General features: G+C 47.1%; 1 protein-coding gene across 1 annotated transcript in view; it reads right to left on the bottom strand.

The window, feature by feature from the left end:
• The window catches only part of LOC143803972 (uncharacterized), a 254169-nt gene that overhangs the window by 151074 nt on the left and 78823 nt on the right, over window positions 1–24272 (bottom strand). Inside the window, exons 10-11 of the mRNA XM_077281723.1 lie at window positions 17377–17496; window positions 17019–17138 (exon numbers count right to left, since the gene is read on the bottom strand). Of these exons, the coding sequence (XP_077137838.1) occupies window positions 17019–17138; window positions 17377–17496 (240 nt within the window). The remainder of the gene's footprint in view (window positions 1–17018; window positions 17139–17376; window positions 17497–24272) is intronic.

Below are 24272 nucleotides of genomic sequence, written 5' to 3'. Positions count from 1 at the left end.
CTCCATACTGTCTAATGACCGCACATGATGCTCCATACTGTCTAATGACCGCACATGATGCTCCATACTGTATAATGACCGCACATGATGCTGCATACTGTATACTGGCTGCACATGATGCTCCATACTGTATAATGACCGCACATGATGCTCCATACTGTCTAATGACCGCACATGATGCTCCATACTGTCTAATGACCGCACATGATGCTCCATACTGTCTAATGACCGCACATGATGCTCCATACTGTATAATGACCGCACATGATGCTGCATACTGTATACTGGCTGCACATGATGCTCCATACTGTATACTGGCTGCACATGATGCTCCATACTGTATACTGGCTGCACATGATGCTCCATACTGTATAATGACCGCACATGATGCTCCATACTGTATAATGACCGCACATGATGCTCCATACTGTATAATGACTGCACATGATGCTCCATACTGTCTAATGACCGCACATGATGCTGCATACTGTATACTGGCTGCACATGATGCTCCATACTGTATAATGACCGCACATGATGCTCCATACTGTATAATGACTGCACATGATGCTCCATACTGTATAATGACTGCACATGATGCTCCATACTGTATAATGGCCACAGTTCTCCATACTGTATAATGACATACAGGCACGCAGCTCACACACACGCTCACACACACGCACACATCTCACACACACGCAGCACACACACAGCTCACACACGCACGCAGCTCACACACACGCAGCCATCACACACACACGCAGCCATCACACACACGCAGCCATCACACACACGCAGCCATCACACACGCAGCCATCACACACGCAGCCATCACACACACAGCCATCACACACACACACGCAGCCATCACACACACGCAGCCATCACATACACACCAGATACCTCATACACACATGACACACACACATGCAGCATCTCACACACACACATGCAGCATCACACTCACACATGCAGCATCTCACACACACATGCAGCATCTCACACACACATGCAGCATCTCACACACACACATGCAGCATCTCACACACACACACATGCAGCATATCACACACACACACACACACACACACACACACACACACTCTCCTCTGTGGTGCAGGGGCGGCTGATGTCCATGTGCAGCTCTTCAGTTTCTCCGGCTGCTCACAGCTCTGCACTGTCCCGGCACCTCCCCCGTCTCTCCTTCTCTGCCGGGATACCAGATAAGAGCAGGAGAAGCCGGAGCTCGGTGCACACACAGGAGGAAGTGAGTCGCTGACCTCTCATCTTGATCGCTGCTGGCTCTCTCCCTCAGCATGGCAGGCAGCGCAGCGCCGCACAAGGGGAGGGGTCGGTGGGGAGGTGACCCAGCTTTTATAAAAAAAAACAAAAAACAGCCACAAACCTAAGTTACTCAGGTGCCGCCCCCTGCATTGTCCCCACCCAAGGCACGTAGTGCGGGACAACTAATGTCCCTCCCGGGATCCCGGGGCTGACTGTCAAAATCAGGACAGTCCCGCGGGATCCGGGACGGTTGGGAGGTATGTATATGGCACAGCTATGGGGCAACGGTGCAGAGCATTATATATATGGCACAGCTATCTATGGGGCAATGGTGCAGAGCACTATATGGCACAGCTATGGGGCAACGGTGCAGAGCACTATATATATGGCACATCTATGGGGCAACAGTGCAGAGCATTATATATATGGCACAGCTATGGGGCAACGGTGCAGAGCACTATATATATGGCACAGCTATGGGGCAACGGTGCAGAGCTGTTGTGAAATTGGATTCTGGGCTCCCCCGGTGGCCACTTGTGGAATTGTACTTGTGTGCATCATCCCCTCTGTTCACCTGCTCCTATCAGGATGTGGGAGTCGCTATATAACCTTGCTCCTCTGTCAGTTTCATGCCGGTCAACAATGTAATCAGAAGCCTTCTGTGCATGTTCCTGCTACTAGACAACTCCTAGCTAAGTTGGACTTTTGTCCTTGTGTGTTTTTGCATTTTGTTCCTGTTCACAGCTGCTGTTTCGTTACTGTGTCTGGAAAGCTCTTGTGAGCGGAAATTGCCACTCTGGTGTTATGAGTTAATGCTAGAGTCTTAAAGTAATTTCTGGATGGTGTTTTGATAGGGTTTTCTGCTGACCATGAAAGTGCCCTTTCTGTCTTCATGCTATATAGTAAGCGGACCTCGATTTTGCTAAACCTATTTTCATACTACGTTTGTCATTTCATCTAAAATCACCGCCAATATATGTGGGGGCCTCTGTCTGCCTTTTGGGAAAATTTCTCTAGAGGTGAGCCAGGACTGTCTTTTCCTCTGCTAGGATTAGGTAGTTCTCCGGCTGGCGCTGGGCATCTAGGGATAAAAAACGTAGGCATGCTACCCGGCCACTTCTAGTTGTGCGGCAGGTTTAGTTCATGGTCAGTATAGTTTCCATCTTCCAAGAGCTAGTTCTCATATATGCTGGGCTATGTTCTCTCGCCATTGAGAATCATGACAGTTTGACCGGCCCAAAAAAGGGTTAAATTTCTGGCTGAGAAAGGAGAGAAAAAAGAAGTCTGCTACAATTTTTTTTTTTTTTTTTTTTTTTTCCTCTAGTTCTGAGTGTGCTCTTAATTGAATCACTTGCTAGTTTGCCTATGCTGCAGCCTTCCTCTCTTTCTCTCCTTCTAATCCTTGAATGGCTCTGTGTTCACCTGTTTCAAATGGATCTTCAGAGTGTAGCTACAGGTTTGAATAATCTCGCCACAAAGGTACAAAATTTGCAAGATTTTGTTGTTCATGCACCTATGTCTGAGCCTAGAATTCCTTTGCCTGAATTCTTCTCGGGGAATAGATCTCACTTTCAAAATTTTAAAAATAATTGCAAATTGTTTTTGTCCCTGAAGTCTCGCTCTGCCGGAGACCCTGCACAGCAGGTCAGGATTGTAATTTCCTTGCTCCGGGGCGACCCTCAGGACTAGGCTTTTGCATTGGCACCAGGGGATCCTGCGTTGCTCAATGTGGATGCGTTTTTTCTGGCCTTGGGGTTGCTTTATGAGGAACCTCATTTAGAGCTTCAGGCGGAAAAGGCCTTGATGTCCTTGTCTCAGGGGCAAGATGAAGCTGAAATATACTGCCAAAAATTCCGCAAATGGTCTGTGCTTACTCAGTGGAATGAGTGCGCCCTGGCGGCGATTTTCAGAGAAGGTCTCTCTGATGCCATTAAGGATGTTATGGTGGGGTTCCCTGTGCCTGCGAGTCTGAATGAGTCCATGACGATGGCTATTCAGATCGATAGGCGTCTGCGGGAGCGCAAACCTGTGCACCATTTGGCGGTGTCTACTGAGAAAACGCCAGAAAATATGCAATGTGATAGAATTCTGTCCAGAAGCGAGCGGCAGAATTTTAGACGAAAAAATGGGTTGTGCTTCTATTGTGGTGATTCAACTCATGTTATATCAGCATGCTTTAAGCGTACTAAGAAGCCTGACAAGTCTGTTTCAATTAGCACTTTACAGTCTAAGTTTATTCTATCTGTGACCCTGATTTGTTCTTTGTCATCTATTACCGCGGACGCCTATGTCGACTCTGGCGCTGCTTTGAGTCTTATGGATTGGTCCTTTGCCAAACGCTGTGGGTATGATTTGGAGCCATTGGAGGCTCCGATACCTCTGAAAGGGATTGACTCCACCCCATTGGCTAGTAATAAACCACAATACTGGACACAAGTGACTATGCGTGTTAATCCGGATCACCAGGAGGTTATTCGCTTTCTCGTGCTGTATAATCTACATGATGTTTTGGTGCTGGGATTGCCATGGCTGCAATCTCATAACCCAGTCCTCGACTGGAGAGCTATGTCTGTGTTAAACTGGGGATGTAAAGGAACTCATGGGGACGTACCTTTGGTTTCCATTTCATCATCTATTCCCTCTGAGATTCCTGAATTCTTGTCTGACTTTCGTGACGTTTTTGAAGAACCCAAGGTTGGTTCACTACCTACGCACCGGGAGTGCGATTGTGCCATAGACTTGATCCCGGGTAGTAAATACCCTAAGGGTCGTTTATTTAATCTGTCTGTGCCTGAACACGCGGCTATGCGAGAATATATAAAGGAGTCCTTGGAAAAGGGACATATTCGTCCTTCGTCATCTCCCTTAGGAGCCGGTTTTTTCTTTGTGTCTAAGAAAGACGGCTCTTTGAGGCCGTGTATTGATTATCGACTTTTGAATAAAATCACGGTTAAATATCAATATCCGTTACCACTGCTTACTGATTTGTTTGCTCGTATAAAGGGGGCCAAGTGGTTCTCTAAGATTGATCTCCGTGGGGCGTATAATTTGGTGCGAATCAAGCAGGGGGATGAGTGGAAAACCGCATTTAATACGCCCGAGGGCCATTTTGAGTATTTGGTGATGCCTTTTGGTCTTTCAAATGCCCCTTCAGTCTTCCAGTCCTTTATGCATGACATTTTCCGCGATTATTTGGATAAATTTATGATTGTGTATCTGGATGATATTCTGATTTTTTCGGATGACTGGGACTCTCATGTCCAGCAGGTCAGGAGGGTTTTTCAGGTTTTGCGGTCTAATTCCTTGTGTGTGAAGGGTTCTAAGTGTGTTTTTGGGGTTCAAAAGATTTCCTTCTTGGGATACATTTTTTCCCCCTCTTCCATCGAGATGGATCCTGTCAAGGTTCAGGCTATTGGTGATTGGACGCAACCCTCTTCTCTTAAGAGTCTTCAGAAATTTTTGGGCTTTGCTAACTTTTATCGTCGATTTATTGCTGGTTTTTCTGATGTTGTAAAACCATTGACTGATTTGACTAAGAAGGGTGCTGATGTTGCTGATTGGTCCCCTGATGCTGTGGAGGCCTTTCGGGAGCTCAAGCGCCGCTTTTCTTCCGCCCCAGTGTTGCGTCAGCCTGATGTTGCTCTTCCTTTTCAGGTTGAGGTCGACGCTTCTGAAATCGGAGCTGGGGCGGTGTTGTCGCAGAGAAGTTCCGACTGCTCCGTGATGAGACCTTGTGCCTTTTTTTCCCGTAAATTTTCGCCCGCCGAGCGGAATTATGATATTGGGAATCGGGAGCTTTTGGCCATGAAGTGGGCTTTTGAGGAGTGGCGTCACTGGCTTGAGGGGGCCAGACATCAGGTGGTGGTATTGACTGACCACAAAATTTAATTTACCTTGAGTCTGCCAGGCGCCTGAATCCTAGACAGGCGCGCTGGTCGTTGTTTTTCTCTCGGTTTAATTTTGTGGTGTCTTACCTACCGGGTTCTAAGAATGTTAAGGCGGATGCCCTTTCTAGGAGTTTTGAGCCTGACTCCCCTGGTAATTCTGAGCCCACAGGTATCCTTAGAGATGGAGTGATATTGTCTGCCGTTTCTCCAGACCTGCGGTGGGCCTTGCAGGAGTTTCAGGCGGATAGACCTGATCGTTGCCCACCTGGTAGACTGTTTGTTCCTGATGATTGGACCAGTAGAGTCATCTCTGAGGTTCATTCTTCTGCGTTGGCAGGTCATCCTGGAATCTTTGGTACCAGGGATTTGGTGGCAAGGTCCTTCTGGTGGCCTTCCCTGTCACGAGATGTGCGAGGCTTTGTGCAGTCTTGTGACGTTTGTGCTCGGGCCAAGCCTTGTTGTTCTCGGGCTAGTGGATTGTTGTTACCCTTGCCTATCCCGAAGAGGCCTTGGACGCACATCTCGATGGATTTTATTTCGGATCTGCCTGTTTCTCAGAAGATGTCTGTCATCTGGGTGGTGTGTGACCGTTTCTCTAAGATGGTCCATCTGGTTCCCTTGCCTAAGTTGCCTTCTTCTTCCGAGTTGGTTCCTCTGTTTTTTCAAAATGTTGTTCGTTTGCATGGTATTCCGGAGAATATCGTTTCTGACAGAGGGACCCAATTCGTGTCTAGATTTTGGCGGGCATTCTGTGCTAGGATGGGCATAGATTTGTCTTTTTCGTCTGCTTTCCATCCTCAGACTAATGGCCAGACCGAGCGGACTAATCAGACCTTGGAGACATATTTGAGGTGTTTTGTGTCTGCGGATCAGGATGATTGGGTTGCTTTTTTGCCTTTGGCGGAGTTCGCCCTCAATAATCGGGCCAGCTCTGCCACCTTGGTGTCCCCGTTTTTCTGTAATTCGGGGTTTCATCCTCGATTTTCCTCCGGTCAAGTGGAATCTTCGGATTGTCCTGGAGTGGATGCTGTGGTGGAGAGGTTGCATCAGATTTGGGGGCAGGTGGTGGACAATTTGAAGTTGTCCCAGGAGAAGACTCAGCTTTTTGCCAACCACCGTCGTCGTGTTGGTCCTCGGCTTTGTGTTGGGGACTTGGTGTGGTTGTCTTCTCGTTTTGTCCCTATGAGGGTTTCTTCTCCTAAGTTTAAGCCTCGGTTCATCGGCCCGTACAAGATATTGGAGATTCTTAACCCTGTGTCCTTCCGTTTGGACCTCCCTGCATCCTTTTCGATTCATAATGTTTTTCATCGGTCATTGTTGCGCAGGTATGAGGTACCGGCTGTGCCTTCCGTTGAGCCTCCTGCTCCGGTGTTGGTTGAGGGTGAGTTGGAGTACGTTGTGGAAAAGATCTTAGACTCTCGTGTTTCCAGACGGAAACTCCAGTATCTGGTCAAATGGAAGGGATACGGTCAGGAGGATAATTCTTGGGTCACTGCCTCTGATGTTCATGCCTCCGATCTTGTCCGTGCCTTTCATAGGGCTCATCCTGATCGCCCTGGTGGTTCTGGTGAGGGTTCGGTGCCCCCTCCTTGAGGGGGGGGTACTGTTGTGAAATTGGATTCTGGGCTCCCCCGGTGGCCACTTGTGGAATTGTACTTGTGTGCATCATCCCCTCTGTTCACCTGCTCCTATCAGGATGTGGGAGTCGCTATATAACCTTGCTCCTCTGTCAGTTTCATGCCGGTCAACAATGTAATCAGAAGCCTTCTGTGCATGTTCCTGCTACTAGACAACTCCTAGCTAAGTTGGACTTTTGTCCTTGTGTGTTTTTGCATTTTGTTCCTGTTCACAGCTGCTGTTTCGTTACTGTGTCTGGAAAGCTCTTGTGAGCGGAAATTGCCACTCTGGTGTTATGAGTTAATGCTAGAGTCTTAAAGTAATTTCTGGATGGTGTTTTGATAGGGTTTTCTGCTGACCATGAAAGTGCCCTTTCTGTCTTCATGCTATATAGTAAGCGGACCTCGATTTTGCTAAACCTATTTTCATACTACGTTTGTCATTTCATCTAAAATCACCGCCAATATATGTGGGGGCCTCTGTCTGCCTTTTGGGAAAATTTCTCTAGAGGTGAGCCAGGACTGTCTTTTCCTCTGCTAGGATTAGGTAGTTCTCCGGCTGGCGCTGGGCATCTAGGGATAAAAAACGTAGGCATGCTACCCGGCCACTTCTAGTTGTGCGGCAGGTTTAGTTCATGGTCAGTATAGTTTCCATCTTCCAAGAGCTAGTTCTCATATATGCTGGGCTATGTTCTCTCGCCATTGAGAATCATGACAGTTTGACCGGCCCAAAAAAGGGTTAAATTTCTGGCTGAGAAAGGAGAGAAAAAAGAAGTCTGCTACAATTTTTTTTTTTTTTTTTTTTTTTTCCTCTAGTTCTGAGTGTGCTCTTAATTGAATCACTTGCTAGTTTGCCTATGCTGCAGCCTTCCTCTCTTTCTCTCCTTCTAATCCTTGAATGGCTCTGTGTTCACCTGTTTCAAATGGATCTTCAGAGTGTAGCTACAGGTTTGAATAATCTCGCCACAAAGGTACAAAATTTGCAAGATTTTGTTGTTCATGCACCTATGTCTGAGCCTAGAATTCCTTTGCCTGAATTCTTCTCGGGGAATAGATCTCACTTTCAAAATTTTAAAAATAATTGCAAATTGTTTTTGTCCCTGAAGTCTCGCTCTGCCGGAGACCCTGCACAGCAGGTCAGGATTGTAATTTCCTTGCTCCGGGGCGACCCTCAGGACTGGGCTTTTGCATTGGCACCAGGGGATCCTGCGTTGCTCAATGTGGATGCGTTTTTTCTGGCCTTGGGGTTGCTTTATGAGGAACCTCATTTAGAGCTTCAGGCGGAAAAGGCCTTGATGTCCTTGTCTCAGGGGCAAGATGAAGCTGAAATATACTGCCAAAAATTCCGCAAATGGTCTGTGCTTACTCAGTGGAATGAGTGCGCCCTGGCGGCGATTTTCAGAGAAGGTCTCTCTGATGCCATTAAGGATGTTATGGTGGGGTTCCCTGTGCCTGCGAGTCTGAATGAGTCCATGACGATGGCTATTCAGATCGATAGGCGTCTGCGGGAGCGCAAACCTGTGCACCATTTGGCGGTGTCTACTGAGAAAACGCCAGAAAATATGCAATGTGATAGAATTCTGTCCAGAAGCGAGCGGCAGAATTTTAGACGAAAAAATGGGTTGTGCTTCTATTGTGGTGATTCAACTCATGTTATATCAGCATGCTTTAAGCGTACTAAGAAGCCTGACAAGTCTGTTTCAATTAGCACTTTACAGTCTAAGTTTATTCTATCTGTGACCCTGATTTGTTCTTTGTCATCTATTACCGCGGACGCCTATGTCGACTCTGGCGCTGCTTTGAGTCTTATGGATTGGTCCTTTGCCAAACGCTGTGGGTATGATTTGGAGCCATTGGAGGCTCCGATACCTCTGAAAGGGATTGACTCCACCCCATTGGCTAGTAATAAACCACAATACTGGACACAAGTGACTATGCGTGTTAATCCGGATCACCAGGAGGTTATTCGCTTTCTCGTGCTGTATAATCTACATGATGTTTTGGTGCTGGGATTGCCATGGCTGCAATCTCATAACCCAGTCCTCGACTGGAGAGCTATGTCTGTGTTAAACTGGGGATGTAAAGGAACTCATGGGGACGTACCTTTGGTTTCCATTTCATCATCTATTCCCTCTGAGATTCCTGAATTCTTGTCTGACTTTCGTGACGTTTTTGAAGAACCCAAGGTTGGTTCACTACCTACGCACCGGGAGTGCGATTGTGCCATAGACTTGATCCCGGGTAGTAAATACCCTAAGGGTCGTTTATTTAATCTGTCTGTGCCTGAACACGCGGCTATGCGAGAATATATAAAGGAGTCCTTGGAAAAGGGACATATTCGTCCTTCGTCATCTCCCTTAGGAGCCGGTTTTTTCTTTGTGTCTAAGAAAGACGGCTCTTTGAGGCCGTGTATTGATTATCGACTTTTGAATAAAATCACGGTTAAATATCAATATCCGTTACCACTGCTTACTGATTTGTTTGCTCGTATAAAGGGGGCCAAGTGGTTCTCTAAGATTGATCTCCGTGGGGCGTATAATTTGGTGCGAATCAAGCAGGGGGATGAGTGGAAAACCGCATTTAATACGCCCGAGGGCCATTTTGAGTATTTGGTGATGCCTTTTGGTCTTTCAAATGCCCCTTCAGTCTTCCAGTCCTTTATGCATGACATTTTCCGCGATTATTTGGATAAATTTATGATTGTGTATCTGGATGATATTCTGATTTTTTCGGATGACTGGGACTCTCATGTCCAGCAGGTCAGGAGGGTTTTTCAGGTTTTGCGGTCTAATTCCTTGTGTGTGAAGGGTTCTAAGTGTGTTTTTGGGGTTCAAAAGATTTCCTTCTTGGGATACATTTTTTCCCCCTCTTCCATCGAGATGGATCCTGTCAAGGTTCAGGCTATTGGTGATTGGACGCAACCCTCTTCTCTTAAGAGTCTTCAGAAATTTTTGGGCTTTGCTAACTTTTATCGTCGATTTATTGCTGGTTTTTCTGATGTTGTAAAACCATTGACTGATTTGACTAAGAAGGGTGCTGATGTTGCTGATTGGTCCCCTGATGCTGTGGAGGCCTTTCGGGAGCTCAAGCGCCGCTTTTCTTCTGCCCCAGTGTTGCGTCAGCCTGATGTTGCTCTTCCTTTTCAGGTTGAGGTCGACGCTTCTGAAATCGGAGCTGGGGCGGTGTTGTCGCAGAGAAGTTCCGACTGCTCCGTGATGAGACCTTGTGCCTTTTTTTCCCGTAAATTTTCGCCCGCCGAGCGGAATTATGATATTGGGAATCGGGAGCTTTTGGCCATGAAGTGGGCTTTTGAGGAGTGGCGTCACTGGCTTGAGGGGGCCAGACATCAGGTGGTGGTATTGACTGACCACAAAAATTTAATTTACCTTGAGTCTGCCAGGCGCCTGAATCCTAGACAGGCGCGCTGGTCGTTGTTTTTCTCTCGGTTTAATTTTGTGGTGTCTTACCTACCGGGTTCTAAGAATGTTAAGGCGGATGCCCTTTCTAGGAGTTTTGAGCCTGACTCCCCTGGTAATTCTGAGCCCACAGGTATCCTTAGAGATGGAGTGATATTGTCTGCCGTTTCTCCAGACCTGCGGCGGGCCTTGCAGGAGTTTCAGGCGGATAGACCTGATCGTTGCCCACCTGGTAGACTGTTTGTTCCTGATGATTGGACCAGTAGAGTCATCTCTGAGGTTCATTCTTCTGCGTTGGCAGGTCATCCTGGAATCTTTGGTACCAGGGATTTGGTGGCAAGGTCCTTCTGGTGGCCTTCCCTGTCACGAGATGTGCGAGGCTTTGTGCAGTCTTGTGACGTTTGTGCTCGGGCCAAGCCTTGTTGTTCTCGGGCTAGTGGATTGTTGTTACCCTTGCCTATCCCGAAGAGGCCTTGGACGCACATCTCGATGGATTTTATTTCGGATCTGCCTGTTTCTCAGAAGATGTCTGTCATCTGGGTGGTGTGTGACCGTTTCTCTAAGATGGTCCATCTGGTTCCCTTGCCTAAGTTGCCTTCTTCTTCCGAGTTGGTTCCTCTGTTTTTTCAAAATGTTGTTCGTTTGCATGGTATTCCGGAGAATATCGTTTCTGACAGAGGGACCCAATTCGTGTCTAGATTTTGGCGGGCATTCTGTGCTAGGATGGGCATAGATTTGTCTTTTTCGTCTGCTTTCCATCCTCAGACTAATGGCCAGACCGAGCGGACTAATCAGACCTTGGAGACATATTTGAGGTGTTTTGTGTCTGCGGATCAGGATGATTGGGTTGCTTTTTTGCCTTTGGCGGAGTTCGCCCTCAATAATCGGGCCAGCTCTGCCACCTTGGTGTCCCCGTTTTTCTGTAATTCGGGGTTTCATCCTCGATTTTCCTCCGGTCAAGTGGAATCTTCGGATTGTCCTGGAGTGGATGCTGTGGTGGAGAGGTTGCATCAGATTTGGGGGCAGGTGGTGGACAATTTGAAGTTGTCCCAGGAGAAGACTCAGCTTTTTGCCAACCGCCATCGTCGTGTTGGTCCTCGGCTTTGTGTTGGGGACTTGGTGTGGTTGTCTTCTCGTTTTGTCCCTATGAGGGTTTCTTCTCCTAAGTTTAAGCCTCGGTTCATCGGCCCGTACAAGATATTGGAGATTCTTAACCCTGTGTCCTTCCGTTTGGACCTCCCTGCATCCTTTTCGATTCATAATGTTTTTCATCGGTCATTGTTGCGCAGGTATGAGGTACCGGCTGTGCCTTCCGTTGAGCCTCCTGCTCCGGTGTTGGTTGAGGGTGAGTTGGAGTACGTTGTGGAAAAGATCTTAGACTCTCGTGTTTCCAGACGGAAACTCCAGTATCTGGTCAAATGGAAGGGATACAGTCAGGAGGATAATTCTTGGGTCACTGCCTCTGATGTTCATGCCTCCGATCTTGTCCGTGCCTTTCATAGGGCTCATCCTGATCGCCCTGGTGGTTCTGGTGAGGGTTCGGTGCCCCCTCCTTGAGGGGGGGGTACTGTTGTGAAATTGGATTCTGGGCTCCCCCGGTGGCCACTTGTGGAATTGTACTTGTGTGCATCATCCCCTCTGTTCACCTGCTCCTATCAGGATGTGGGAGTCGCTATATAACCTTGCTCCTCTGTCAGTTTCATGCCGGTCAACAATGTAATCAGAAGCCTTCTGTGCATGTTCCTGCTACTAGACAACTCCTAGCTAAGTTGGACTTTTGTCCTTGTGTGTTTTTGCATTTTGTTCCTGTTCACAGCTGCTGTTTCGTTACTGTGTCTGGAAAGCTCTTGTGAGCGGAAATTGCCACTCTGGTGTTATGAGTTAATGCTAGAGTCTTAAAGTAATTTCTGGATGGTGTTTTGATAGGGTTTTCTGCTGACCATGAAAGTGCCCTTTCTGTCTTCATGCTATATAGTAAGCGGACCTCGATTTTGCTAAACCTATTTTCATACTACGTTTGTCATTTCATCTAAAATCACCGCCAATATATGTGGGGGCCTCTGTCTGCCTTTTGGGAAAATTTCTCTAGAGGTGAGCCAGGACTGTCTTTTCCTCTGCTAGGATTAGGTAGTTCTCCGGCTGGCGCTGGGCATCTAGGGATAAAAAACGTAGGCATGCTACCCGGCCACTTCTAGTTGTGCGGCAGGTTTAGTTCATGGTCAGTATAGTTTCCATCTTCCAAGAGCTAGTTCTCATATATGCTGGGCTATGTTCTCTCGCCATTGAGAATCATGACACAGAGCATTATATATATGGCACAGCTATCTATGGGGCAACGGTGCAGAGCATTGTATATATGGCACAGCTTTATGTGGAGCATCTATGGGGCCATAATGAACGGTGCAGAGCATTATATGTGGCACAGCTTTATGTGGAGCATCTATGGGGCCATAATGAACAGTGCAGAGCATTATATGTGGCACAGCTTTATGTGGAGCATCTATGGGGCCATAATGAACGGTACGGAGTATCTATTTTTAATTTTGAAATTCACCGGTACCTGCTGCATTTTCCACCCTAGGCTTATACTCGAGTGAATAAGTTTTCCCAGTTTTTTGTGGCAAAATTAGGGGGGTCGGCTTATACTCGGGTCGGCTTATACTCGAGTATATATGGTATGTATATTTATATTTAATGCAGCGCTAGATAGCATAAAAGCCGCTAATTCAATTGCCGGCTTTTGCTCTCTCCTTCACAAACCCGACAGGATATGAGACATGGTTTACATACAGTAAACCAACTCATATCCCTTTTTCTTTTTTGCATATTCCACACTACTAATGTTAGTAGTGTGTATGTGCAAAATTTGGGCTCTGTAGGTGCTAAAATAAAGGGTTAAATGGCGGAAAAAATTGGCGTGGGCTCTCGTGCAATTTTCTCCGCCAGAGTGGTAAAGCCAGTGACTGAGGGTAGATATTAATAGCCTAGAGAGGGTCCATGGTTATTGGCCCCCCCTGGCTACAAACATCTGCCCCCAGCCACCCCAGAAAAGGCACATCTGGAAGATACGCCTATTCTGGCACTTGGCCACTCTCTTCCCACTCCCGTGTAGCGGTGGGATATGGGGTAATGAAGGGTTAATGTCACCTTGCTATTGGAAGGTGACATTAAGCCAGATTAATAATGGAGAGGCGTCAATTATGACACCTATCCATTATTAATCCAATTGTATGAAATGGTTAAAAAAAACACACACACATTATTACAAAGTATTTTAATGAAATAAACACACAGGTTGTTGTAATATTTTATTGCTCTCTCAATCCACCTGAAGACCCTCGCTCTGCAAAATAATAAACCAACAATATACATACCTTCAGATGATCTGTGACGTCCCACGATGTAAATCCATCTGAAGGGGTTAAAATATTTTACAGGCAGGAGCTCTGCTATAGTGCAGCTGTGCTCGTGCCTGTAAACCCCGGGGAATGAAGGTAATGTAGGTCAATGACCTATAGTTACCTTCAGTCGCGGTGAGGCACCCTCTGCTGGATGTCCTCATATGAACTCGAGCGTGGGAACTTTTCCAAGGCTCCAGTTCTTGAGGACATCCAGCAGAGGGCGCCTCACCGCGACTCAATGTAAGTACAGATCACCCAGCTTTCCTTTCAGCACCCGGGGTTTACAGGCACGAGCGAGTGCTTTAGCACAGCTCCTGCCTGTAACATGATTTAACCCCTTCAGATGGATTTACTTCGTGGGACGTGACAGATCAACAGAAGGTATGTATATTGTTGGTTTATTATTTTGCCGAGCGAGGGTCTTCAGGTGGATTGAGAGAGCAATAAAATATTAAAACAACCTGTGTGTTTATTTCATTAAAATACTTTTTAATAATGTGTGTGTGTTTTTTTAACCCTTTCATACAATTGGATTAATAATGGATAGGTGACATAATTGACGCCTCTCCATTATTAATCTGGCTTAATGTCACCTTACAATAGCAAGGTGACATTAACCCTTCATTACACCATATCCCACCGCTACACGGGAATGGGAAGAGAGTGGCCAAGTGCCAGAATAGGCGCATCTTCCAGATGTGCCTTTTCTGGGGTGGCTGGGGGCAGATGTTTGTAGCCAGGGGGGGGCAATAACCAAGGAACCTCTCTAGGCTATTAATATCTGCCCTCAGTCACTGGTTTTACCGCTCTGTTGGAGAAAATTGCGCGGGAGCCCACACCAATTTTTTCCGCGATTTAACCCTTTAATTTCATAGCTAGAGCCCCCAAATTTGACACACAGACACTTCTTACATTAGTGAAGAGGAATATGTAGTAAAAGAAGGGATATGAGATGGTTTACTGTATGTAAACCATGTCTCATCCTGTCGGGTTTGGGAAGGAGAGGGCAAAAGCCGGCAATTGAATTAGCGGCTTTAATGCTATCTAGCGCTGCATTAAATATAAATATACATATTTAGGTGTCTCACTGACATATATATATGTATATATACCTATTCTATGTGTATACATCTACTCTATTCTAACCTGTCAGTGTGATTTTACTGTACACAGCACTGATTTGCCGGCTTTTCAAAGGACACCGGTGCGTACAAATCGGACAGTAATACGGATGTCATACGGATGATGCGATTACAAAAAACGGATGATGCGATTAAAAATCGCATTGCACTCGCATTGCACTCGCATGACACTCGCATGACAATCGCATACGTTACATCCATTTTTTCGGTCCAGATTACGGACAGTTTTTTCTCTCGCAAGTGGAAAGGGACCCTTAGGTAGTGTGGGGAGAGCTGCTGCCGAGATAGGGTCAGAATCGTCCTTTTGAGGCCGGGGTCACATTATCAGTATTTGGTCAGTATTTTACATCAGTATTTGCAGCCAAAACCAGGAGTGGGTGATAAATGCAGAAGTGGTGATGAGTTTCTATTATACTTTTCCTCTGATTGTTCCACTCCTGGTTTTGGCTACAAATACTGATGTAAAATACTGACCAAATACTGACCAAATACTGACAGTGTGACCCCGGCCTAATAGTTAGTGTGGGTCTGCTAGTGTGCAGTCCACAAATCCTGAGGAATGAACAGTCCTTTTTAGGGCTAATTTGGGGGTCCTGAGATTGCAGCGCTTAGTAGGCAGGGGAGTCTATATGCACATATCCACATCAGTGCAAGGCCTGCAGGCACGGTATGTGAGTACATACTGTAGATCTCACTGCATACCTCCAAAGCTCCCTTCCTGTCTGCTGCTTATTTTCTATATACCTAGCTGCAGTTATCCGTGGCATTTTTTTTCTGCTTATACCAGCTCATTTTATTCTAAAGGAATCCATTGCCCCCTTATTTCAACCCACACATGGGTTAAAACGAGTAAAGTTTTATTCTCATGTGGGACTAGCTATCCCATTCTGTCTTGATCTCCAACAATATTTTTAAGTAATAAAGTAAAAGTTTTTAATCATCAAGAAGATGTGCTGGATCATTATGGATTAACTTTGTTCTAGATTGTAGTATTCTCAGGAATCGCTGTACGCTCACTATCAGACTGCAGAAGTCTTCTATCTATTGTATTATTCTTTGCAGGTTCTCATGCGGTGCCCCATGGTCCTCGTCATCACAGTGGTATTGATTTCCTCTCAGGGAGAGTGATGCTTCATTTGGAGGCAATGAAGGAGAACTCTTTGACATGTAACACAATACATGCAACATGTACACACTCCAGACCAGAAGGGGGAGCTCTAAGCCTGTTTAAGGTGAACTCCCCTGTAAGAACATCCTGATCTGGAGGGAAAGGGTTCAGTTCCTGTCAGGGAGACAGAGGGAAAGGAAGCAGAGGAGCCGTGTAACCTAAAGAGCTGCAGCTCCTGGGAAGAGACATTGAAGGCAGAACTGTATTGCAGCGAGCGTGAAGGAAGTCGTAGCAAAGGAGAGGATACCAGAAGGGGACCAGCCCCGCTCAGGCTGCCTCCATCTGAGGTGCAGAATCCTGGTAGCTGGGAAACCGAGGGAGTAAGGACCTTTATGCTTTGCTCCAGAGACCCGCAGGACAGCTAATTGCAAGTTACCTGTCCGCACCTACACCCAGGAGGCACGGTGACAACTACAGAGCCGGGTTATCTAAGAGACCCTATAAACAGGCTCAAGTCACCAGTCATAGGGGTATTGTCCTATCCTATATGGGGGACAGAGAGATACACACCACATCTGTGAGACCCTTATGTGAAGCCATAGGCAGTAAGGGACTACACCACCACAGCGCAAGGGAAGGCTACTGATTTCCACCTGGACAAAGGGGACTCTGGACTTGCCTCCAAACCGGCCGGACTCTGCCTGTCCTATGATTTGGTACCCTGGATTGTGGATTCTGAAGTCTTCAGTAAAAGTAAAGAGACTGCCACCTTGTGTCCTCATTCTTCACTGCGCCATTCACCATCCACCATCTACACACCGGGAAGCCCTGGGGATACACTTTACCTGTGGGAAGTTATACCATCTAGCTGCCATAACATCACCCCAGCGGACCCCTTAAAGCAGCATCAGTCACCCTGACCGAATACCACAGGAGAGTGTCACAAACACAAACTTTATTCCTTTAAAGACTTTTCCCTTTTACACGGACATCCCAGGGCCACGGACCAGGTCAGCCACGGTGACATTCCCTCTGTGAACCGAAGGACCCGGTACTGAGTACCCCACGGCCCCATGGGGGCCCTCCACTCACGCTTAAATTCACAGTTGTATGGTTTTTCTATTATCATACTAATAAATGTGACCAATTTTTTTATTTTACCTGAGAATCCATTCTTACAAGTACAGATATAATTTCCTATTGTGTTAGTGCAGAGTGAATAAGGTGAGCAGATATTACTGGTGAGACATTCATCAATATCATCACAGTGGGTCCCGTTACCTGATTAATACAAAACGCTCAGTTAACTGAGGATATAATGTGATATTAGAAGTTGATTTGATGAAGAAAATGTATTAATCTACATTCTACACAAATTATGTAATTAGTTTTATGAAAATAGTAGAATACAGACATTAACACATCAAGCTCACACTTGAAATATTATAAAGCACCTGACAGTTTCTCTTGCTATGGGCAGAATACAGAGAAATCTACTGAAATCTTTACTTTCCTTTACCTGAGAATCCATTCTTACAAGTACAGAAGTAATTTCCTATAGTGTTAGTGCAGGTTGCATTAGGGGAGCAGATATTGGTGGTCAGACATTCATCAATATCATCACATTCAATTCCATTGCCTTATAGAAATAAAAAAATATATAATTAAGAAAACATTAGCAGAAGGTGAATGAAATACTGTATCATCATTAGAAGCAACTATTGTTTAGAAAGGAGATGAAAGTGGCTCTAAATTCCTCTTATATTTTTTATATTAGTGATTAGCCTCAGAATGAATCACTCTTTGAATACGTAAAAGAGCCTGCCCGTCATGTTTCACCCTATTGGGCTTCATCAGGGAAATTAAGCTATAATGCCCTCTGACCGGCCAAGCTGATTATTTATCATCTTTCTTCTAACATGACAGGAAACTAGACAGCATATCCAAAAGTTTGAAACAACAAACGCCAGACATACTCTCCATTACTTTATTGGTGACTTAAGTGGTAACCTGCCACATTTACCAACTAATCATGGCTCCTAATCACTGCATCCAATGTAAGAATAGTACCTTCTCCAATGGCATAAGGGATGAAGAGTGTGTTTTTTGTTTTCCATCCTGCTGAAGTGGGGAGCACTTGTGCTCTCAGTTTTGACAGTAAAATCACAAAGTGAGCATAATTGAATAATACAATCCATAATACAATCCATGGGAAAGGGCACATGATTAAATCATCACTTCAGTGTTTTTTTCAACACTGGAGTGGTGCCACTAATCTAAGTTCCCTAACTGTAGTATTGTACTCACCACCCACCATCTTCAGCGAATCCCGCTGCCTCTACGGTCCTATGCTGCCATCTTGTGACCACATTTTCTGACTGATTGTAAGTAAGAGTTAATGGTCACAAACTTTTAATGCAAGTCTATGAAAGCCAGAACAAGGCTGTCATAGACTTGATTGAGTTGTGAGTTCTGGGTTCCGGATCGTTCGATCAAACACTGGAGTGATCTGACAGGTCACAAACTGTTACAGACTGACCGGATCTGCATGCATATAAGATGAAGAAGTGGCTGAAAAGTATAAGACCCAGTGGCGTAGGAAGGGGGGGCGGGGGGGCGGGGGGGGCGGGAGGAGGAGGAGGAGGAAGGAAAAAAAAAAAAAAAACAGAGACGCGGGCCCTTTAAATCTTCGGGCGGCGCCGACCGCCGCCACGACCAGGGCCCCCTCCCCGATACCAGCGCTGGCATTGGGCCCCACTTCTAATGCTCACCTCTCCTGGTTCCTGCGGCAGCTGCAGCGTCTTCGGCGCCCCCTGACTCTGCGACGTCTCAGGGCAGAGGGTGCGATGACGTCATCACTGCGCGCTCAGCCTCTCTGTCCTGAGCGTTGCAGAGCCGGAGAGACGCTGAGTGCACAGGACCTGCGCTGGGAATGGGAGAGGTGAGGATTTTACTTTTTTTTTTTTCTTTATGTCTGACTCAGACAGACTGGGGGCAATATGCTGGAGACAGACTGGGGGCAATATGCTGGAGACAGACTGGTGGCAATATGCTGGAGACAGACTGGGGGCAATATGCTGGAGACAGACTGGGGGCAATATGCTGGAGACACACTGGGGGCAATATGCTGGAGACACACTGGGGGCAATATGCTGGAGACACACTGGGGGCAATATGCTGGAGACAGACTGGGGGTAATATGCTGGAGACAGACTGGGGGCAATATGCTGGAGACAGACTGGGGGCAATGTGCTGGAGACAGACTGGGGGCAATAAGCTGGAGACAGACTGGGGGCAATATGCTGGAGACAGACTGGGGGCAATATGCTGGAGACAGACTGGGGGCAATATGCTGGAGACAGACTGGGGGCAATATGCTGGAGACAGACTGGGGGCAGATTGCTGGAGACAGACTGGGGGAAGATTGCTGGAGACAGACTGGGGGCAGATTGCTGGAGACAGACTGGGGGCAGATTGCTGGAGATAGACTGGGGGCAGATTGCTGGACACACTGGGGGCAATGCTGGACACTGGGGCAGATTGCTGGACACACTGGGGCAATGCTGGACACTGCACCTGTGCGGCCGCCCTGCTTGTGAATCCCAGCCCCGCACTCTGCATAATGCATAACACACTGCGGGGCTGGGATTACCAAGGTGGGTGGCCGCACAGGCGCAGTCTGCAAGCCTGGCTGTGACTTCAGACGGCCAGAGCTCTCTGCGCCTGCACCAAACAGCAATACACAGCGCAGGCACCGGATTTCATGGGTAAACAGTGCTGAGGGGGCGGTGCCCGGCGTTGAGTGACGGCAATGGGGGGGGGGCGGTGCCAAACTCGGAAACAGCCCCGGGCGGCAAAAGCTCTAGCTACGCCAGTGATAAGACCGTGGGCAGGTAACCTAGATTATACCACTCCAGTGTGGCAAAAAAGAAAACACTAGAGTGGTGCTTTTTTCCTTCCCATTGTGACAAGCATATGAAATAAACAGATAGTTAGAACCATTACTGGTGTCCCCCATTCTGCATCTAGAACATTCTTTGCTTTTGTGTGGCATGGTTTTTCTTTGGCACTTCAGAAAAAAATCTTAACTTTAATAGTTAAAGACAGCATTCTGAGAATAAACAGAAAAGCTCAATGTTATATGCTTATTTGATTGGAAGAAATATCCCAATATTACTGTATTACAGAAAGTACAGAAGAAACTTTCCATTGTGTCTCACATTCATCCACATGATCGAATCAATCTGATGTGAATCAAATTTGTGTAAAATTTTCAGGGAATTCATTGGACTCAGCAAATTCAAACAGTTTACAATACACTTTGAATAAATCACCAAAAATGCTAGTTAATAATAATCTTTAGTTTTATATAGCGTGAACATATTCCGCAGCACTTTACAGTTTGCATACATTATTATCACTGTCCCCATTGGGGCTCACAATCTAAATTCCCTATCAGTAAGTCTTTGGAATGTGGGAGGAAACCGGAGTACCCGGAGGAAACCCACGCAAACACGGAGAGAACATACAAACTCTTTGCAGATGTTGTCCTTGGTGGGGTTTGAACCCAGGACTCCAGCACTGCAAGGCTGCTGTGCTAACCACTGCGCCACTGTGCTGCCCACTAGTTGCCAATTTTAAAATATTGTATCAGCCAGAGAGGGCCCACGTTACTTTTGTAATGGAAGAGTTATCCTATAATGCACTGCAGCTCTCACATCACAAGGTATAGCATATGTAATAAGGAGGGACTGTCATGGCCCATATGAAAAAAGAGGCAGGGAATGCAGCAGACATTTTATGGAGAAAATGGACAGTGAGAGAAAGTAAGATCCCACAGTATGCTGTGCTAACCACTGCGCCACCGTGCTGCCCACTAGTTGCCAATTTTAAAATATTGTATCAGCCAGAGAGGGCCCACGTTACTTTTGTAATGGAAGAGTTATCCTATAATGCACTGCAGCTCTCACATCACAAGGTATAGCATATGTAATAATGTAGTAATGTAGTAATGACTGTCATGGCCCATATGAAAAAAGAGGCAGGGAATGCAGCAGACATTTTATGGAGAAAATGGACAGTGAGAGAAAGTAAGATCCCACAGTATGGCAATAGATATAATGATTAAAAAGCATAGAATAGTGGACATACAGGCAGTGACCCAGAAAAGTTCAAACTAAACGTAGTTTAATGTTCACAACTCGCAATATAAACAGCATACGGTATCCTCTGGATTGCAGATGGGAAAACAAGATAGTTCGCACCCGGGACCTCTTGTCATGGGGGACTGCACCGCCGTGTAATCTGAGGGTGCCAGGCCTGTTGGCTCCGCAATGTCTCTGTGTTGCTTCACACAGTTTGACCCTGCAGAGTCTTCTGCTCTGCACGCTTACAAAACCTAAGCCATAAGCCACATGGAAAATGGGGGAGGAAATGGGCTGCCCCACTACCTTCCTGTAGTCTGTTTCAAAAATAAAAGCCCACAGCAGGTTTTTCTAAATCTGGCTTGGACAAATAGCTTGCCCAAGATCAACAGTCACTTTTATTCTGCATTGCAATCACAGCTATACCTGTGACTGCAATGCTCTCCCATTACCTAAATATGATTCTTTGCATAATTCCTGGGGGACACATAGCTACCCTCGCATATAACCCACTGGTCACTGCCTCACACAGTATAGAAAAAAAGAATGCTTGCCATCCATGTACCCACTGCCAAATATACAGTATTTTGGTTATTTTTATTTTATAAGGCAGGGTTTGAATAAATGAGCTTGAAAGAGAGTTGTGTGGCACCCCTGGAGTCCGGCTGCCACAGTAGCATTGCCTCCTTCACAGGGTGTGATGTTATGCCTGGAAGCAAGAAGGGATGCCCTTAGCAGGTAACACTGGCATGCCACACTTTCCTGACTCCAGACCAGAAGGGGGAGCTCTAAACCCAGTTTCAGGGGAGCTTCCCTATAAGCTCTGGCCTGGAGGCGGGGTTAGTCAGTCAATCAGAGCTAGTCTTAGGAAGAGGAAGCAAGTGAGAGGACAACCTGTGGGATTGGAGCTGCGACTGAGCTCACCCCAGGACTGAGTGACAGGAGATTGCAGGTCTCCTAGCCACAACTGACACTCTGAGGCACAGCAGCAAACGAGAGGCTAGATTAACCACGAGAAAGTGACACTTGGAACAGGCTCAAGCTGCCTGCCATGCAGGGAATGTACTATTGTATGGACAGTCAGCAATAGGGACTTGTGGATAGCTTAAGGTATCAAGGTACCTAGGAAGCAGCACTAAGGGAAGGCCTCGAAATCCACCTGGCTAGGTGGATCTTGAAATGCTTCCAGGCTGCTCGGACCTCCATGATCACCTGTCACCAATGCCCCGGGCTGCACCTGCAATTAAAGGTAAAGAAACTACAGTCCCTGTGTCCTCCAATCTTTCCTGCACCCCAACATCCACAACCCCTCATAGACTGTTCTGGTAGCCCTGGGGCCCCACTCCACCTGTGGGGAGTCAAACCATCTTAGCTGCAACACCACCGGCCACAGCCATACCCTTAAGCAGCATCAGCCATCTATAGCCGAGTACCACAGATGGCGTCACGAGCATTACCCTTTTTCCCTACAAACTTTCCCTCATCCCTTTTATTGCATGCCCAGGGCCACGGACCAGGTCACTGCTGCTGTGACCACCCCTTTAAGAACGTCCAACCCAGTTCCGAGTACCCCATGGCCCTAGCGGACGTCGCATTTCTAGCATCAGTAACAGGATGGACAGATCCAGTAAACTGGGTCCTGTGCACCCTAGACTTTTTCATGCTGCACAGCATGCGAGGAGCAGAGGGGTGTGTCTTCATGGGCAGAGCCAAAGAGAGAGCATGAAGGAAAGTGGTGCTCCCTGTTCTGCCATCAGCGGGCAGAAAAGCAGGAGCCCCCGGACTTAAAAGAAAAAAAAAAACAAGACCAGAAGGAGCCTCATCCAGACCGCTGGTGGAGCAACCGCTCACTCTGGTAACGATACCCAGAGCCTGGCTGAGGTTAACTAGGGGGGAGGAGAAAATGTCCAATCCGGGTGGAGGTTCAGCAGTGGCCGCAGTCGTACCCCTTCATGATCCAGCCACATCCCGTGGCAGCCGCAACCCCCATAGGCCGGCCAGGTCCAGCGGAAGCCGCAGCCACAGCTTCCATAATGCAGTTATCAATGCCGTACATACTGGGAGCAGCCTGGTTACAGTAGTACTCAGGGGAGTCACACACCCTGAGCGATTTTAAGGAGAGACTCTGCAGTTTGTTTGAAGTGTACCGCCTGTCTGAGAATCAAAAAGTCAGCATCCTCACTGGCCAGTCAACTGGTGCAGCACAGAGAGAAGTAAAGTCCTGGCAAGACACGGATAAAAGGACTGTTAAGCAAATCTTGGCTAGGCTGAAGGATACCTTTGACAACAGCACTGCCGCAGAGATAAAAATGAGATTCTTTTGGTGTAAACAAAGGGTGCAGGACAGTATACGGGACTATACCCTTAATCTCCAGGAGGCGCTGCGGGCAATTAAGCAAGTTGACTCTGATGGCGTGCAAGATGAGGACAGATTGTTAAAGGAGAAATTTATTGAGGGACTCCTGTCCAGCACGCATAGGACACAGCTGTGCATCTTGGCCCTGCAAAACCCTGACCTGGACTTTGCACATTTTAAAGGTAGGGCCATCCGGGTGCTGCACGAACCAAATTACAGCTGCACAGTGCCCCCTAGGCACGCAGCAATTACATACCACCAGGAAGCAGCATCCTTTCCTCAGGCCTCCATTGAGGCCGACGCGCATACCTGGGCTAATGACCCTGCTGCAGGACTGCATCTCCAGGTCCAGGAGCTGACCAAAAGTGTGGCTGCACTAACCAAAACCGTGCAGTCCATGCAAGTGTCCCCAAAGGAGAAGATCCAGCTGGCTTCCAGTCCAGATGACATCCCGTGTTGATGGCAGAAGAGGATCCCACTGACCAGATGGAGAGACAACGATCGCTACGACCAGGATGGACCACCCATTTGCCACCGCTGCAGCAAGGCAGAGCACATTGCAAGATTCTGCAATTTAAATGAGCAACCCCTGGGGAAGAGGGCCAATCGCCAGGAGTAGGATGACCAGGCCCACAAAGATGGTGAGCCAAGTACTTCGGAGGACCACCAGTCCTCCCAGTTGTGATTGATGGCATCCTGATGAACGCTTTACTGGACACCGGCTCCCAGGTGACGATTATGCCATATATTCTGTACAAACGGTACTGGGCTGACTCTGATATTACCTGCGGCCCAGATAATGATCTGACAGTAGTCGCCAGCAATAGTCAGCATTTGCCACAAGTGGGGTATAAGGAGGTGACCATTAAGGTGGGGCGAGTAGAATTGAAAGCCCAAGGTCTGATAATTGTAGAT

This window comes from Ranitomeya variabilis, chromosome 2 (assembly GCF_051348905.1).
Source record: "Ranitomeya variabilis isolate aRanVar5 chromosome 2, aRanVar5.hap1, whole genome shotgun sequence".
NCBI lineage: Eukaryota > Metazoa > Chordata > Amphibia > Anura > Dendrobatidae > Ranitomeya > Ranitomeya variabilis.
This window is presented reverse-complemented; position numbering and strand designations above follow the sequence as displayed.